Here is a 17,487-nt window from a genome sequence, read left to right as displayed (position 1 = left end):
ATTCTATTTTAATAAATAAACTTGTCCGTGATATTTAAGAAAGTTGCTTTAATTTAAAGAAATAAAAAAGGTAATGTGTTATAGTTAAAAACGATTTTTATTTGTTTTTCTATAATAATTCGATTACTAAGACTAATAAAATTTTTGAGTAAAATAAGGAAAACTCAGTAAATTCAGTTTGTATCAAAAAATAGGTACCGTATCAAAAATTTTAATCTTTCGTGTTTATATAACAGTAATAGATTACCATGCATAACATGTATATGTTCAATTTTTTTGTTGATTTGATTAATCAACATTAGTTTTAGAGTTGTAAAGAGAAATCTTTTATTTGTTTCCTAATAAAACTCTCTTTCCCCCTCTATGGTTGTATATATATGGGTGATGGCCAAAAATACCTTTTTTTTAGAAAATGTAACAGGAATACCCGTTTTTTAAAGATATGGCCAAAAATACATTTCTAATACGCATTTCAAAAATGGGTAAGGCTATTACGCATTTGACAAATGAGTATTATTTAAAAAAAAACAAAAAAATAAGTAAAATCATGATACGCATTCCTGACATGCGTATCATGCTTTATAAAGGCATGATACGCATCTCACGAATGCGTGTCCATAATTATTATTTTTTTTAAAAAAAAAATTAATTTTTTTTTATACAAGTTACCCATTTCTAAAATGCGTATTAGTAATACCCAATTTTAAAATGCGTATTAGGTAGATATTTTTGGTCAAACATTCCAAAAAATGGTATTCTTGTCACAAAGTTTAAAAAAAGATGTATTTTTGTCATTTTTTCTATATATATACATACACTTGTTCTCTGACCGTTTTCTTGATACACTTATCCCTCAGCACCAATTTAATTGTTACACAATTGTAGCGATCAATTCAAAAAAAATTGTGTAATCTTTATATACATTGACACCAAGTTTTTTAGCGATCGAGGTATAAAGAATAACAGATGTCGCTGTTGTTTAAATTAGTTTTATTTCACATGTTTTTGTTTAAATAGCGTTGTGATGTTTTCTTGAATGTGCAGAGATCAATGGCCAAGTCCGGTTATAAAAAGGAGCAGCCATTTGGTATTTAATATTGTTTGTATACATCCTGCAGGCCGTATTTCCCTTTTTCTTATATTTATTATATGCTCTGATTTGTATATCTTGTTTTGCGGAAACTTTGAATTGAATTTTTATAATATCTAGTTTGATTTTTTTTGTAATCATGGCCTGTTTCTGATATGAATTTTGTGTGATACTGAGATTGTTTAATTATTTGATAGTGATGTTGTAATGTTATGGTTTGATTTAGACTCAAGAGACTAGTTTGAGTCGTTTTATTTTACAATTAAAAACTTATTCAAAATACTTTCCATACGATGTTATAATTAGGGAAAAGGTCTCTACACCTTGGAGTAAAACAATTTAGTTTTACATCTTCAGATTATCATTAAGAGTCCTTCTATCCTTGAGATAGAATGAGGACCTAATTGCTGTGCTTATTGTTAAAAGGCATACTTATCCAATTGTCGTACTTTGGCATAGATGATCTGAAACCTTGTTATGTGTTTCTGTTGGTTACATGAGCTGCTGTTGCGGTTAAATTGCATAATGAAATCAATATAATAAGATATGAGCAAGGTTGCAAGCTTCTGATTCTCTGATGATCGAAGCAATTTGTTAGTCTTGGACTACATGGCTATAATGACTAATAATAAGCAGTGGATAAATGAATTTTGACCCGACTTTCCCCAGCCTTGGTGAAAGTATAATAGGTAATTCTGTATATATGTAGCATGTGCCTAACTGATTTTTGTTTAGTCAATTTCTAATTATTCTATATAAGACCTGCTACTAAAGGACTGCTCTGTATCTCTTAATAGAGATGCTTGATAAACATCTTGGCATTCCATACAAGTCTGATTGTGGAGTTAACTTGATTCCACGTCCTCTTCTTTTAAGTTTAAGGATTAAGTTTTGATTAATGTATTTCAGAAAAGAGGCATGCAGAAGCTACTCGGATAAGAGAGAAGTATTCTGATAGAATACCTGTAAGAAGATATATAAATGTCGTCATGTTTTTGCATATATTGTGTTCCTCTGTATTTAACATCAGAGTTCCTGGTGCAGGTTGTTATAGAGAGGGCTGGGAAAAGTGACATCCCGGACATTGATAAAAAGAAGTAGGTTCCAATTGCCCTTCCTACTACATATATTCTTGCATTTTCATTTTTATCTTTTCCATCTTCTATAAGATCTTTTCTGGCAATAAGTTACAAGTAAAAGTGCCTAATTGCATTATCTTTTCCTTCATTCAATGCGTAGTGCATAGGACCTAAATTATTGTTTTACTTTGTTCAAAGAATATCTTTAGGTAAATAGCCAAATTTTTGTTAGTATTAAAACTGTTTTAATAACTTTCAGGTACAAGTTTGAGTCTATATTTTGCCAGGCTTGCCTTTGTTCGATGTTAAAGATACATCCGTGGATTGGTCCTGTATTATTGTCTTGCAATGTAAAGATTAAATGATCATATAGATTGGATAATTGAATTTACGAACACTGGATATCAAGAACAGAGTAGATATTCAGTGACCTTTTTGATTGGTAAGTCGCGTGTCTTCCTTTTAAACCAGGGGGGCATCTGATGTAGATGATCAAATATATATTCGCTAGAAATTCTAGCTTGCTTACAAAAGTGGCTAACATAGCTTCAGCAAAACCTTATATTTCCTTGGGATAAGTATAACGAGTGTTGAAACTATTTTTTTTTTCTAATTAACGAGTGTTGAAACTATAAGTATAAGTTTATCTTTTTTTAGCATTTACTTGATTTAAATTTTTCTAAAATCGAGCACGGTTGGATAGCTCAAGTGGTAAAGGGCTTATCCTCTGTCGTCCCAGATCCTGGGTTCGATCCTGGCTCACCCCGAGAATTGTTGAGAACAGATACTCATTTGTAAGGCTATAAGCCAAAATTAGTCAAAAAAAAAAAAAAAAAATTCTAAAATCAGAAGGCAGTGTCCCACTTTTGGATCTGTTACATATTACCTTTATTAATGGTGCAGTGTAGATACCTTGTACCCGGGGACTTGACGGTTGGGCAATTCGTCTATGTTATCCGTAAAAGGATCAAACTAGGAGCTGAAAAGGCTATCTTCATCTTTGTCAAGAATTTGTTACCTCCAAATGGTTAGCTCAAATAACTTTTCACAAAAAATCTTTCTTGCAAAGATATAATAGATTCCAGCTGTAAATGTAATTCCCTTATTATGTTATAACAGCTGCAATGATGTCAAAAATCTATGAGGAAAACAAGGATGAAGATGGATTCCTTTACATGACATATAGTGGCGAGAGCACGTTTGGTTCCCTGCAGGAGATGCAATAACATCAGTGTTCATAATATACTTATAATCGCTCAGATACTTGTTTGCGGTCGTCTGGTGTGGTCATCTTTCCGTTATTTCTGACAAGAATTATGTAGTTCCAATTTCCAAATGATTTCAGACGTTAAGTGCTTGAATTCAGTTGTTTTATTTGAACTGTTGATAGTTTTTACGTCTTACATAGTTTAGATTGATTTGCGGTTTTTTCCATTGAAAGTTCTACTACAGTCTACTGGCCAGTTATAAGTTTTCAATCTATGATGGTAATATATTCTCACTGTGGTATCATAAGTTCATGACAATGTAGAATCAGTGTATGGGGTCATTAGCTATACACCTGGAGTTGTATAAATTTTATAATCTTAAAACCTACTCGTACGTAACAACAAATAAATCCAATTGCAATATTCACATTTCTAGAAATAATTGCTTTATAACCAGAAACTTCAATTAGTTTCACATAGATATATTCATTAATGTGTTTGAGAATGATCCCAAATAGTAATCCGGGTAAAAGAAAAATCAATACAAAGATTTTTATGTAAATTATTTAACATAAAATTTATAAAGATGCCCTTCAAAGTTTGTATCAAAAAACTAGGATTATCGTCTCATTTCATCGCTAAAGTATTATGAACATGCGTGTTTTATTAATTAGAAAATAAATAATTTAGTAAAAATCCAACCAAACCAATAAATTTTAATATCTAAGTTAAAATCTTTCATTTTTGTAGCAATTCAATTTATGTCAATTTTTATTTTAAAAATTGGTTAATAGACATATTAATTGATAGACGATCTTTTTTTTTTAGGAAAAACGTACTTGCATTGCTTAAGTAATATCAGATCTCAGTACATGATGAATAAACTCGGTAGGGTAAACATCCCACTCCCTCAGGCCAAACATAGAATGAGTAGCTAATAAGTGTGTTACACCATTCGCAGACCTACAAACAAACTGAACTAGCACATGGTTAAAGTGCTTACACAAAACGACACAATCCGACACAATTGTATGGAAATAACTTTCTCCCTCTTGACCATTACACGTATCAACCAATTGCTTCGAATCATATTCAAAGACACAATAATCATAATTGAGCTCTTTGACCCATGACAAAGCCTCCTTTAAACTCAAAGCTTCAGCCTCACGAGGTTGCCAATTCCCAGCTACACGACTAACTCTCGCACGAACAAAGTGACCAGCTGAGTCCCTTATAATTGCTCCAGTGCCAACAAAACCATCCTGAGAGAGAACAGCGTCAACATTGATTTTAATCCACTGATCGGGTGGTTTGTTCCATCCCATACACTCATTTTCCACCCGTGGTCTTCGATTAGCATCTACCTCACGAGCTCGTCTCCATTCCACCCACAAATTCACAGCTGCAGCTTTAGTACCAAAAGCAGACCCATTAACTCGTTCCCACACCCACTTGTTCCGTCGATTCCACAAACTCCAACAGACCATCCCAATCATGGTGCACTAATCTCGCGTAACCACCTGGAAAACTCGAACAAGAATATTAAAACAAGACTCATTAACACGTCTTAGCACATAATCTTGTAAACCAGTCATGGCCCAAACAGTCCTGGCAAAATCGCACTCAAAAAGAATATGCACATCACTTTCACTATCCATATAACACCAAGGACAAACCACATTAACCTGGACATGTTTTGACACCAATGCCATTAATGTTGGCAAAACACCCCTGCAAACACACCATAAGAAATAAGCAACCTTACTTGGAATTTTTAAAGACCACAGTCGATACCAAAAGCTCTTGTACTGCATATCAAACGACCCCTGCAGCTGTTTATACACACTTCGAACTGTAAACTGGCCTTTATTATCTAGCATCCAGAACCAAGAGTCACTCCTGCTTCGACCTGGTATAGGTATTCGACGAATCAACTGTCTGTCACGATCATTAAACAAGTCATCCAACACATCATCATCCCAAGCACCCTTATTAATATCCATTAAACTTTGGACATCAATATCACGAAGTTCGTGACTCAGCTCCGTAGTAATACAACCATTAGCCCCACACGGTAGCCAGGGTACATTCCAAACTTTAGTACTAGCTCCATCACCAATTCGCCTTCTACAACCCTGTTTGACTGCATCTTTGGCAGATAAGATACTCCGCCACATATAACTTGGACTCCCCCCAACTCTGCATTCAGAAAGTCTATGTTTGGGAAGTACCGTGCTTTCATTAGCTTAGAAACCAAAGGGTTCGCATCTGTTAGAAGTCGCCATCCTTGCTTTGATAACATTGTTGTATTAAACTGACTTAAGTTCTTCACCTCCAAACCTCCACCAAACTTTGAAACACATAACCTATCACATGCCATCCACCTTATACCACGATTACTTGCACCTTGACCCCACCAAAATCCATTCATTCTTTTCTCAATCGCCTCACATATGTTAGCAGGAATTAAGAAAAGGCTCATCCAGAAATTCGGAATGGCATGTGCTGCAGTCTTCAGAAGAGTCAATTTGCCACCCTTAGACAACGATACATTGTTCCACCCTTGCAATTTTTGTGTTACTCGATCAACCAAAAAACCAAACGCTGCATTCTTCTTTCGCCCTACATACATGGGCATACCTAGATACTTACCAGGCACATCAACTTCATTTACTGAGAGCACCTCACAAACCTCCGCTCTGTCCGCACGTAGTGTGTTTGGGCTAAAAGTAACACTCGATTTAACATAATTAACAGATTGTCCAGACAAAGCTTCATATCTAGATAGGATACCTTTCATAGTTCTTGCCTCCATTCCCGTAGCTCGAAAAAATAAATAACAATCATCCACAAACAAGAGATGCGATATAGGAGGTGCACCTCGAGCTATTGCACAACCATGAATTAACCCAACACTCTCATTGCGATTGATAATCACACTCAAACCTTCCGCACAGATAATGTATATATAAGGAGAAATAGGATCACCTTGACGTATTCCATGTTTCGTAATAATCTCTCCAAAAACTTCTCTGTTATGCAAAAAACTATAAGATACAGTTTTAATGCATACCATAACCTGAGCAATCCAGGAAGCGTGAAAACCAAACTTAATCAACATGTTTTCAATGAAGCTCCATTCAAGTCGGTCATAGGCCTTCGAGATTTCAATTTTAAGACCTGCAATCCCATACTTTCCTTAAATTTTCTTCCGAATACGATGGTTTACCTCATACGCAACCAATGCATTATCCGTAAGAAGACGCCCTTCTACAAAAGCACTCTGTTTATCCGAGATAATTGAATTTAAACACGGCTTCAACCTATTTGTCATAACTTTCGATAAAATTCGCATAAGTACATTACTCAACGAAATAGGCCTCAATTCTGTCATGTATTGCGGCTGATGCACTTTCGGAATCAAACAAACTAAGGTAGCATTTACACCCCTTGGAAGTTCTCCAGTTTGAAAAAAAGACTTACAGAAATTCAGAAGATCTTTCCCCACAATACTCCAATATGTCTGGAAAAACGCAGGGTTGAGCCCGTCTAATCCAGGCGACTTGCTTGGGTGCATAGCAAAAACTGCTCCTTTAACTTCCTCTTCATTCACTGGCATCATTAAATCGTGATTTTGCTCTGCTGAGACAGACAACACCTTCTCTCCATCCGACAATCTCCCCTCTGTCAATGAGGATTGAAATAATGTTGAGAAATAATCCACAATTATCTTCTGTACATCATCCTTTTCTTCTTTCCACTCACCATTTGAGTCCATCAGACCTGTAATACTATTATTCTTCTTTCGTTTCGAAGCATAACTGTTGAAAAAGCGTGAGTTTTCATCTCCCTCTACAAGCCAGAACTGCTTTGCTCGCTGTTGCCAGAAAACTTTCTGCTTTTCAAGTAAACGGAGAAAATTCCATCGAGCCTCCCTGTATAACTTAAGACCCACAACGTCCCTTCGAGTTTGATAACGTCTCATCTGATTTCTATACAGCTTCAGATCCTTTCACATTTCTTTAACTAAACCTCCACCCCACTCTTCAAGCTTCACACAACACTGTGCCAATTTTTGCATTAAATCCCTCCTCTCCATATCCATCCAACAATTATTAACCACATTAAAACAATCTTTCTCATGGATCCAAATATTCTCAAATCTAAACCGCTTCTCCTTTGGAACATATACCTTTTTATTAAGATCAAGAAAAAGAGGGAGATGGTTTGAGGTGGACACATCTACCACTTTGACTGTTGCATTCGGAAAAAATTCCATCCATTCTCGATTAGCCAAACCTCTATCCAACCGCTCATGTATCCACAAATCAGTACCACGACATCTCTCCCAAGTGAAACATTCACCTTCAAATCCCAAGTCTATTAAACCACAATCAGCAACCGTATCTGAGAATCCTTGAAGTAAAGACCGAGGATGGCTACTACCTCCTCTCTTTTCCGTGTCAAACATAAGATCGTTAAAATCTCCGATAACATACCACGGAGATGTTGAATGTTGAGACAATCCTCTAATCATTTCCCAAACCTCTGCCCTCCGTCTTCTTTCAGGATAACCATAAATACCCGTATAGCGCCATCTACCCACCTGATCATTTGAAACCTCAAAATATATATAATTACTACAACTATTATTTATTTTGACACCCCCTTCATTCTTCCAGAAAAGAGCTAAACCCCCTCCGTGGCCTTGAGCATCAATAGCAAAATAATCAGCAAAACCTATCTTTTTACAAACCTCAGCAACCCTTTTATTTTTCACCAACGTTTCAGACAAGAATATTATATTGGGCCTATAATAATTGATGGTTTCCTTTAGAAACCGAACTGTGTGTGATTTGCCCAAACCACGACAGTTCCAAGCTAGTAAACTCATAATGTCTGGCGGGCCTGGAATCCAGAACCCGCCCCATTCATGTTTTTTGGCCCATTACCAGTTTCCAGCCCATCAGCATTTACATTATCTTGTCCAACAACCTCTCCCTGTAAATCAGGTTCCATACGCCTTCTTTTTGGATCTACGACAATCTTTTCCTTTAAATTCGAAATATTGTTATCTGTCATATCCCCTTGATTTTGCATTGAATTTAATTTTTCACTATCCCCCTGATCTCGTGTGACAATCCTAACAGCCTCATCATCCCCATGAATTTCGCGAAAAGTCCCATCCACCTCCATGAATCTCGTCTCCATCTTTTCACCACCGTGGATGGTGGTCGTTGTTCCAGACCGAGCAGTATGTGCCTCCCACTGATTTCCCCCCGTATATGTAGTACGTAACCACCTGGCACCTACACCAGTTTTTGTGTTGCGTATTGGAGCTCTCAACCACACACCATATGCACGTTCAACAATTTTCTCCGGATTTGCATATGCCACACTACAATCTCTATCTGAATGCCCTATTATCCCACAAACGAAACAAAAAGAAGGCAATCTCTCATACTTGAAATTGATCCAATTCCAATTAGTATCATCCCTCTTAAGCTTCATTCTCCTTTTGATTGGCTTGTCAACATTCATAGTTACTCTAACACGAACATGATCTTTCCATGAACTGCTAAAATTTGCAGGATCAGACTTAACATAACGAACAAACGAATCCCCTATATTCTTAAGAACATTCTCAGATATAAATCCTTTTGGGATATCGTATATTTGAACCCACATATCCACCTCCTGCAAGTTTACCAAATGTGGATCTTCATTATCCATCAATCGATGATATACCAACATACTCTGTTCAAAAGACTACGGGCCACCATCAAAAACCTTCTGCACATCCATCACATGATAAAATACAAATGAGTAATGGAAGTTTCCCAAATCGTGAATCTCCATCCCCTCCTTCGGTCTCCAAAGTGACGCCATAACATTCTTCATTGCATTGAAATTTACATTCTTTTCTGTTAAAAACCTCCCTACCAAAACATGTGTCTGGACCTTATTTGCAACCACTTCCTCTCCAACTAGAACACCCCCCTCCTCCTCATCCTCCAACGTCATATTCGAGTACAATGATTCCAATGATTGGTTAGATCTCTCCATCGTTATCATTCAAGAGAGAAAAAAAACAAAATTATTTAAACGTTCGAGAGATGATACAATCTGTCAAAATAACTGAGAAGATACTTAGACAAAAAGTGAGTACAAAATAATGATGGGATGATTAAGAAAGTTTTTTGAATGAATAGAAAAACCGCCATGACTTATAAACTTGCTATATTGACAAGACAGACTCCGAGAAACTAGAGAGAAAAAAAAAAGAGAAAACTTGCGCTTTTTTTTATAAAAGAAAAAAAAAGAATATCGGTCACGAATCGGCCAACACGGTCTGATCGGCCAAATATTTTGACAAAAAAAGAGAGAGAAGTAGAAATTTTGAAATTGAAGTATGCAAACACCAAACGCGGTAAACCTAATCGCAATTCAAAAATCAAAAAATCTGAAATCTCCCCCCATCATCTACATATACAGCGAATCACTCACAAGTCACAAACCCATATCACAATCAATCAGTATTGAAAACACCTAAATTAAAACCAATGTCTTCATCATCTTCAACCAATTGGAGTTGCTCAAAATGCACATTCATTAACCCCGATCATCACAACTCATTTGTCAAATCTGCTCTACTCCACGAAACACTTCACAGCCCATTTCATGGTCTTGCAAATCTTGTACCTTTCTCAATGCCATTTGCAACACTGTTTGTGAGATTTGTGGGGCTCCAGGCTCTGCTTTTGATGAACCTGTTGCGCGTGGTAATAAGAGGAAAATTGAGGATCTTCTTGATAAGGGTTTTGATGATTCTGGTGGATTTAAAAGTGTTAGGTCCGCTAAAATGGAGGTTGTCGATTTGGGTATTCTTCGGGTTCTTGACTTAATATCTGTTCAGTGCTTTTCCCTTGCTTTATTTTTATTAATTACCGGGATTGAATTTGTCTTTTATTGATATTCTTCGGGGTCTTGACTCAATATTATGTTCAATGCTTGCGTTGTTGGGTAGTACTAATGATATGGAATCCCGGGAGTGAATTAGTCTGTTAATGTGTGTGACTTTTGCATTTTATCTAATTAAAGCCTTTAACCGAACAATAAATAAGAATGAACCAAACAGGCCTCATGATTTTTTTGGTTAGTGCTTATAGTAGTGTTTGATTTTATTATGTACTTCAGTCTTCAGCTGAACAGTAATAATTAGGGTGTACAGACGAACCGCTCAATCGCTCGCAACCGAACCGCATTTTGCGGATAATCGCGAAACGCGGGCTGGTTGTGGATCTAAATTTTAAAAACCGCTCATTCGCGGTTTGGATGCGGTTTTAAATTGGCCTTTAGGGTTTTTTAAGTTATTTCTCATAGTAATTTGAGTTTAATCATGTATACTCTTAGTTATAATATTGGGATGTTTTTCATTGTCTGGTGGAGTCAAGTGCCTTATAAGTCAATGCGGTGATACTTTGTGTTCACCTTTTGACAAAAATATTGTTTACGGTTACAGTTCATATTTACTTTCTCTGTGTAATTGTGTTAGGCTTACTTTAGATTGTCTACTCATTTGCTCCAGGTATATATTTTTAATAAGTATTAACATATAAGCCTGATATATGTGATAAGCCTTGTTTTAACAATTCAATGTTTTGGAATAGTTTGTAATGGAGCATAATATCGGAACTGTTTAGGCCAATGCGGAATTATTAACGCATACTTCCAGGTTTCAGGAACAGTTCGTAGTTCAGCAGTCTGCTTTACATTGCTTCACGAAATCTAGTTATTCAGAATGCAAAATTTATCCCATTTACTGTGGGAATTCTCCTAACTATAGGCTTGTATTTATATTCAACCTACTACTTTACAGTTATAGGAGTAGATGAGATATTTTACAAGTGCCAGGAAATAGACATTCGTATTCATCTTTAGTTTGAATAATTAGTGATAATGATGATCCATTGTGTAAAAATATTTATCATGTGATTCTATATAATGGGTTCGCAAGAAGCAGTGACAAATATCATACCGCTTATAATGTGTTCGCAAGAAGCAGTGACAAATATCATACCGCTTAAGTTTTAAAATAGTCATAACAGAAAAATTATATTGAAGTTCAATTCATGGTATTATTGATTCTTTATTTGTAAGTCCATAATAGGATGAGTTGCTTTGGGTTCTCTGAATAAATTTCTTCTTCTCTCTCCACTCTCTGAAGATACAATATTTCAATTATCAAGCAATGATACCATCCGCCGTTTGATACAAACATAAGGAAACCGGAGAGGCATATCCTTAATGTTTTGGTGTAGTGGGTAGTATGTATATAACATCCCAGCTTAGTTATTTCTTCTATCTCTTCCAAATGCCTCTGGTGTATACAATATACAGTAACCTTTTTATATAACAATGCCTAATCTTAGGTTTCAGATTCTGACGTATTGTGTTCCACTCAAAGGTCATCATGAACTTCTAAAGAATTCACTTGATACAAATTTTATGTATTTCAGATGAAGCTTGCATAAATGAAGATCTTAAGACATTGAAGATTTTGAGTTATAATGTTTGGTTCAGAGAGGATTTAGAAATGCATAAGAGAATGGAAGCCCTGGGAGACCTGATCCAAATGCACTCACCGCATCTTATTTGTTTTCAGGTTGCTTCTTTGCTTTCCTTGAGCCTCTTAAAAGTAATTATATGTATGCAATTTGGCCCCACCTTAGCGTAACTCTAATAGTCTAATTATGGCAACTTGATTTGCAGGAAGTTACCCCCAATATCTATGACATCTTTCAGCAATCAGGCTGGTGGAAGATGTATAAATGTTCAGTTTCTAGTGAGATGGCATATACAAGACCATACTTCTGCATGCAGGTTAGATCTTATTTATAAACTTACATCTTGTACATATACTAGCTTTGACATTTTTCACTACATCCGTGATTAAGTCATTAATGCCAGCTTTGCCATTATCTGTCATGTTCTTATATTGATAAGGTGTGGAGGTAGATAATTAGTGACAGCTAATTAATACTCATGAAATCGTTAAACCTATAGCTAATGGGTTTATGGAGTTCTAACTAGTAGTGGTCTTCTTTTATCTTCTAGGTAAATTTGAAAAAAAATCAGTTTTGTATTTATCCCCCATTTTACTAAACTTGGACGTGCTAAATTGCAATTTACATTTCTATGTGACGTGTTTATCAAATAAATTTCCAGATGAGCAAAGTGCCAGTAAAATTGTTTAGTTGCAAACCTTTTCGTAACTCAGTTATGGGAAGAGAGCTATGTGTTGCTGAAGTTGTAGTTGAGAAGGATAAACCCTTGATCATAGCCACAAGTCACCTTGAAAGCCCGTGTCCAGCACCTCCTAAATGGGATCAGATGTATAACAAAGAACGGGTTGATCAGGCCAAGGAAGCTATCAATTCACTTAAACAACACAAAAATGTGATATTTTGTGGTGACATGAACTGGGATGACAAATTGGATGGTCAAGTTCCTCTACCTGATGGCTGGACTGATGCTTGGACAGAGACAAGACCCGGAGAGCTAGGATACACTTATGATACAAAGTCGAACAAGATGCTGTCTGGTAACCGGACACTGCAAAAGCGATTGGATCGGTTTTTATGCTCTTTGCATGATTATAAAATAGATGGAATCGAAATGATTGGGATGGAAGCCATACCAGGCTTATCATACAGCAAAGAAAAGAAAGTCAAAAAGGAGGTAAAAACTATTGTGCTTCCTGTTTTGCCTAGTGACCATTATGGTTTGCTTCTAACAATTAGCTCCAAGTAGCTTGATTGGGCAAACTCAGAAACACAATATCAGTCATGTGAACTTTTCAAGTCTTTTGAATTCAAAAATATCAATTATATATGGATCATAGATGAACTGATATGAAATTGCTCTAATTTTGGTGAATATCTCGTCTCTGCAATCCATTTGTATTTTCAAGGCGGAAATGTTATTGACGCGATTTATAACAGAAACAACTACGGTCTTCACAAAAAACAGTAGTATCTTGCAAGTTGCAAATCTTGTACCAGGTTGAACCAACCAGCTATGGTCTTCACAAGGTGTGGCTATATTTTGAGAGTAATATACTGGACACATGGTGTGGCTACATGTGAAGTTAATAATGTTAAGAGAAAAGAGGAATATTGGAGCAGTTGAAAGCGCCATGTTAACATAGCAATTAACGTGCATGCCGCAACTAGTGTTGTGTAACTTGAGCTTTTATATTATGATGATGACTTGGGAGGTTCAGAGTTCATGTTTAAAGACAACTCAAAATTGCTAGAGTTTCCAAAGATAAATATTCAGCTATTTTTTAAAAGCAATTAACTGAATAGACACACGCCCCTAAGTTGACCTTGTTCAAATTAGTGCTTTTCAATACCCAGTTAACAAACATATAGTCAACAATTTTAGGATGACCTTTGAAAATGGTAGCCTGCTCTAGCTACTCAGCTTTTGTCCCCACGTCACCGGGCCAAACTGGGTGCTAACCGGGCTTTTTATAAGTTAAAAAAATTATCTTTAAAAAATTTATGGTAATGAATTTGATCCTGAGTTTACACTTTTGTATTTGTAATTGACATTCTAGTTTTGATGAGTTGTGCGGATTTGACCGGCTCAGTTTAGGTGGAATAGAATCAGAATTCCGTCCAAGTCAGTTCCGAGTGGGCGGTTTAAACCAGTTAGGGCTGAGCATTCGGTCGGAACCGGACCGAACTGAATAAACCGAAAAACCGAATAGTCATTTTTTCTTAGACAGAACCGGACCGAAGTTATATTATGGACCGGACTGAACCGAACCGAAATAATTCGGTTCGGTCCGGTTTTGGACCGAATAGACCGATTTTTTAAAAAGAAAATTCCATTAAAAAATAAATCATAAATTATAAAATTTAAAATATAATTAAAAGTAATGTGATATGTAGAGTTCTAATAGTCTATAAATACAATTAAAAATTAAAAATTATGATTATAATTTTTAAGATAGATGTAAAATGTATATAACATGAAATTATAGTATTTATGATATGGTCTATTCGGTTTATTCGGTCCGGACTGAAATATTTATTAAAAGAACCGAACCGAACCAAATTTTATTTTTATTCTCCACCCAAAATAACCACAATGCCAATACTTGACCACCTTTTTTAATTTATGTTATCGATTTACTGAGTAACAGCTTTTAATTTATTTTCATAATATTTTAACCCAACATCTAAAAAGGCAAAGTAAACACTTAAATTGCAATTAATTTTTAGACATTTTTGCCTTTTAACTCACTAAATTACCCTTGTCACCTACAGTACTAATGCCTTAAATTGTAAACAATAAAATTGATTAGACAAGAATGTAATGTCGTGTAAGTGGCATATGATAACTCTATTTCTTCCCGGGTATTCTCCTCTCTCACGTAAGCCAGAGTCTTGTCCACGTGGCAGACAGTGTGAGGTTAACTTGCTAGGTAAAGAACTCTGCAAAACAGAACCGGAGGGGGGTTGCGTCCCGCGGCAACTCCGGTGTGAGAATAAGTATGAGGTTTCTTGAAGAAGAAGAAAAGGGAAAAAGGAGCTATTCAAAATATGTAAAGTGATGTGTATAGGTGTGTAGCAGTCAAATATTTTTCAACCCCTAAAACCCTCTTTTTGGGGCCTTTTATAGGCCCCAAGATTTAGGATTTTGGGGGTTTGTACCTCTTCATCAGAGCCCTTGATCATTCTTGGTTGGTGAGTAATTGGACGGTTTGGATCGACTGTGGGCTCGGGTGTCCTTCTTCCACCAGTGTTGTCTTGGGATCCTTACATGTGGACGGCTGGGATGTAATTGTTCCATTTTGGGTAACGTGAGACAGTTGACATTTTTGTCCTGTGCCACGTGGCCCCGGGGACCACCCTAGTTTGGGCCTAGGGTGTTCTTTATCTGGGCTTTTGCTTCTTTATTTGGGCTTGATTATTTATGGCCCATCATTTGCCTCCCACTCCCTTATGCGGATTTTCCAGGATGGGGGAGTAGTCTTCTTTCTCGGAGCGTGTGTTATGAGCTGCGTGATTCGAAATTTTTTTTGCATTTCTCCTTTGATTTGTGGCCCCTAACCCCGGGGTGTTGTTGTATACAAGTCCCCGGGTTTGTGTTTGGGTAGGCCTTTTGGTTTTTGTCACTTGGAAAATTTTTGCATTTTTTCTTTGATTTGTGGCCCCTAACCCCGGGGTGTTGTTGGATACAAGTCCCTGGGGGTTGTGTTTGGGTGGGCCTTTTGGTTTTTGTCACTTGGAAAAATTTTGCATTTTTCCTTCAATTTGTGGCCCCTAACCCCGGGGTGTTGTTGGATACAAGTCCCCAGGGGTTGTGTTTGGGTAGGCCTCATGATTGGGTTGCTGGGTACGGATGTGACAGGTGCACAGTATTTTGGCATTTTCCCCGGAGTGTCAGGCGGCGGTTGAGTTTCCTGTAGGAATATATGTATACGTATGTGTATATATACGAAACGTTTCAGTTTTTTCCCCTTTTTCCTCCTCAAAAGCCGCGCGTGTTAAATAATTACAGCGATGTAATCAGTAACTGCATCGGTTATATTCAGGACGATCAGGATTGTGCCACGTGTCTATATCTGACGAGCACGATTGTGTGGCAGTTGAGTGGGTTATTACTTCATTTGTGCCTACAAATATCCCTCATTTGCCATTTCTTTTTTCTTTACGCAATTACAAACACCAAACACCCTCTGCAACTTTTCTTCAAGGCGAATTTGAGAGCTTTTCTCTTAGAAGCCGCCTTATTTCTCCTGCCTTCTTGTAAGCTTTCGAACTATTCTTTGCATTTTTGCTTTCTCGTGATGGTTAATGAATATTTGTAGTCTGAGTTTTTCGAATGCATGCGTATCCAACATCCGAATTAGTTTACTTTTGTTGTGTCGAGTTTTGGTGAATTGAATGTGGATTTGGTGTTGTTCGTCGTTGAGAGTTCTAGGCTTTGTTTTTATAAAAAAATGATCGATATTTATAGAGAACTGGGTTTGTTTTGGTTTATGCATATGTACGAATAAGGGGTTTGATTTATGCAAGAAACTGGGTTTGTTTTTGTTGTTCGTGACTGTTCATAGTTTTTACTTGTAAGCATATACATGTATGTATAGACTCTAGGATATATCTTGGTGTTTCGATTCTAAGGTGTTAGATATATTTGATAATGTCATGTGTAATATGATTTATGTTTAGTTTTCAGATCTTACTTAAACAGGACAAATCAGTACTTAACTGGAAGTCAGCACTTATACTGAAGTCAGAACTTAAGTTGTCAGTACTTAAGTTATCAGGAGATATTTATCAGGAGATAATATCAGGACTTAAGGATACTTTCAGATAAGGAAGGCGGCTGATTGAAAGAAAAGAAGATCAAGACAAACGCAAGAAGAGATATACATGAAGAAGGAATTCTATGAAGAATAGAATACTTGGAAGAAAAGATAACTAGTTGATATATTTTAGGAAGCAGAATTATATTCCATATCAATTAGTGATTATCTTGTAACTGTGTAGTATATAAACACAGACATAGGGTTTACACAATATGTGTTATCATTATCGAGAATAATATTCATTGTAACCCTAGCAGCTCTCATGATAATTTGTTCATCACTGAGAGAGGACGGTTCCATATTGTAACAGAGTTTATTATATTGAATAAAGTCTGTTTTCTGTTACTTGAGTTCTTTAATTCGATTTGATTGTGCTAAACACTGTATTCAACCCCCTTCTACAGTGTGTGTGACCTAACAAGTGGTATCAGAGCCTTCTGTTAACCCACAAACAGTTTAAGATCATGTCTGAAGTAGAAACTCCAATCAAGTCCACCAAAACTGAAGAACCTCCAAAGACTCAAATCCATAGTCGATATGAGACTATTAGAGTTCCCATACTGAAACCATCTGAATATCCCATATGGAAGGTGAGGATGTCTATGTTTCTGGAAGCTACAGATCCAGAATATCTTAACAGGATCAATGAAGGACCACACAAGCCAACCAAACTCGCAGTTGCAGTTGCAGGTGAACCAGCAAAGTCTGTACCAAAGGAGAAGA

General features: G+C 36.4%; 4 protein-coding genes across 8 annotated transcripts; 2 read left to right on the top strand and 2 right to left on the bottom strand.

The window, feature by feature from the left end:
* Positions 1–816: 816 nt before the first annotated feature.
* LOC141679102 (autophagy-related protein 8C-like) lies at positions 817–3,565 on the top strand. 5 transcript variants are annotated; one of them, XR_012558028.1, is made up of 7 exons: positions 847–950; positions 1,045–1,121; positions 2,000–2,055; positions 2,135–2,187; positions 2,429–2,611; positions 3,073–3,196; positions 3,289–3,312. XR_012558028.1 is itself a non-coding variant. In XM_074485591.1 (6 exons), exons 2-6 carry the CDS (start codon positions 1,051–1,053, stop codon positions 3,393–3,395), a joined length of 372 nt encoding a protein of 123 aa, XP_074341692.1. In that variant the 5' UTR covers positions 817–950; positions 1,045–1,050; the 3' UTR covers positions 3,396–3,565. The 5 variants fall into 5 exon arrangements, 2 of the variants coding, with proteins under 2 accessions (XP_074341692.1, XP_074341691.1); XM_074485591.1 differs by lacking the exon at positions 2,429–2,611 and having other exon boundaries at positions 817–950; positions 1,045–1,087; positions 3,078–3,196; positions 3,289–3,565; XR_012558027.1 differs by having other exon boundaries at positions 1,045–2,055.
* Positions 3,566–4,225: 660 nt separating this feature from the next.
* On the bottom strand, positions 4,226–4,873 carry LOC141679880 (uncharacterized). The gene has a single exon (XM_074486251.1). The coding sequence runs from the start codon at positions 4,871–4,873 to the stop codon at positions 4,226–4,228; it is 648 nt and encodes a 215-aa protein (XP_074342352.1).
* A 2,516-nt stretch (positions 4,874–7,389) lies between these two features.
* LOC141679878 (uncharacterized) lies at positions 7,390–8,271 on the bottom strand. The gene has a single exon (XM_074486250.1). The coding sequence runs from the start codon at positions 8,269–8,271 to the stop codon at positions 7,390–7,392; it is 882 nt and encodes a 293-aa protein (XP_074342351.1).
* Positions 8,272–9,787: 1,516 nt separating this feature from the next.
* Positions 9,788–13,671, top strand: LOC141676671 (uncharacterized). Its single transcript, XM_074482368.1, has 4 exons — positions 9,788–10,258; positions 11,897–12,042; positions 12,150–12,260; positions 12,606–13,671. Exons 1-4 carry the CDS (start codon positions 10,240–10,242, stop codon positions 13,188–13,190), a joined length of 861 nt encoding a protein of 286 aa, XP_074338469.1. The 5' UTR covers positions 9,788–10,239; the 3' UTR covers positions 13,191–13,671.
* Positions 13,672–17,487: the final 3,816 nt, after the last annotated feature.

Source organism: Apium graveolens, chromosome 8, assembly GCF_009905375.1.
Source record: "Apium graveolens cultivar Ventura chromosome 8, ASM990537v1, whole genome shotgun sequence".
In the NCBI taxonomy this organism is placed as follows: Eukaryota; Viridiplantae; Streptophyta; class Magnoliopsida; order Apiales; family Apiaceae; genus Apium; species Apium graveolens.
Note: the sequence above shows the minus strand (reverse complement) of the source record. Positions and strands in the feature narration are given on the sequence as shown.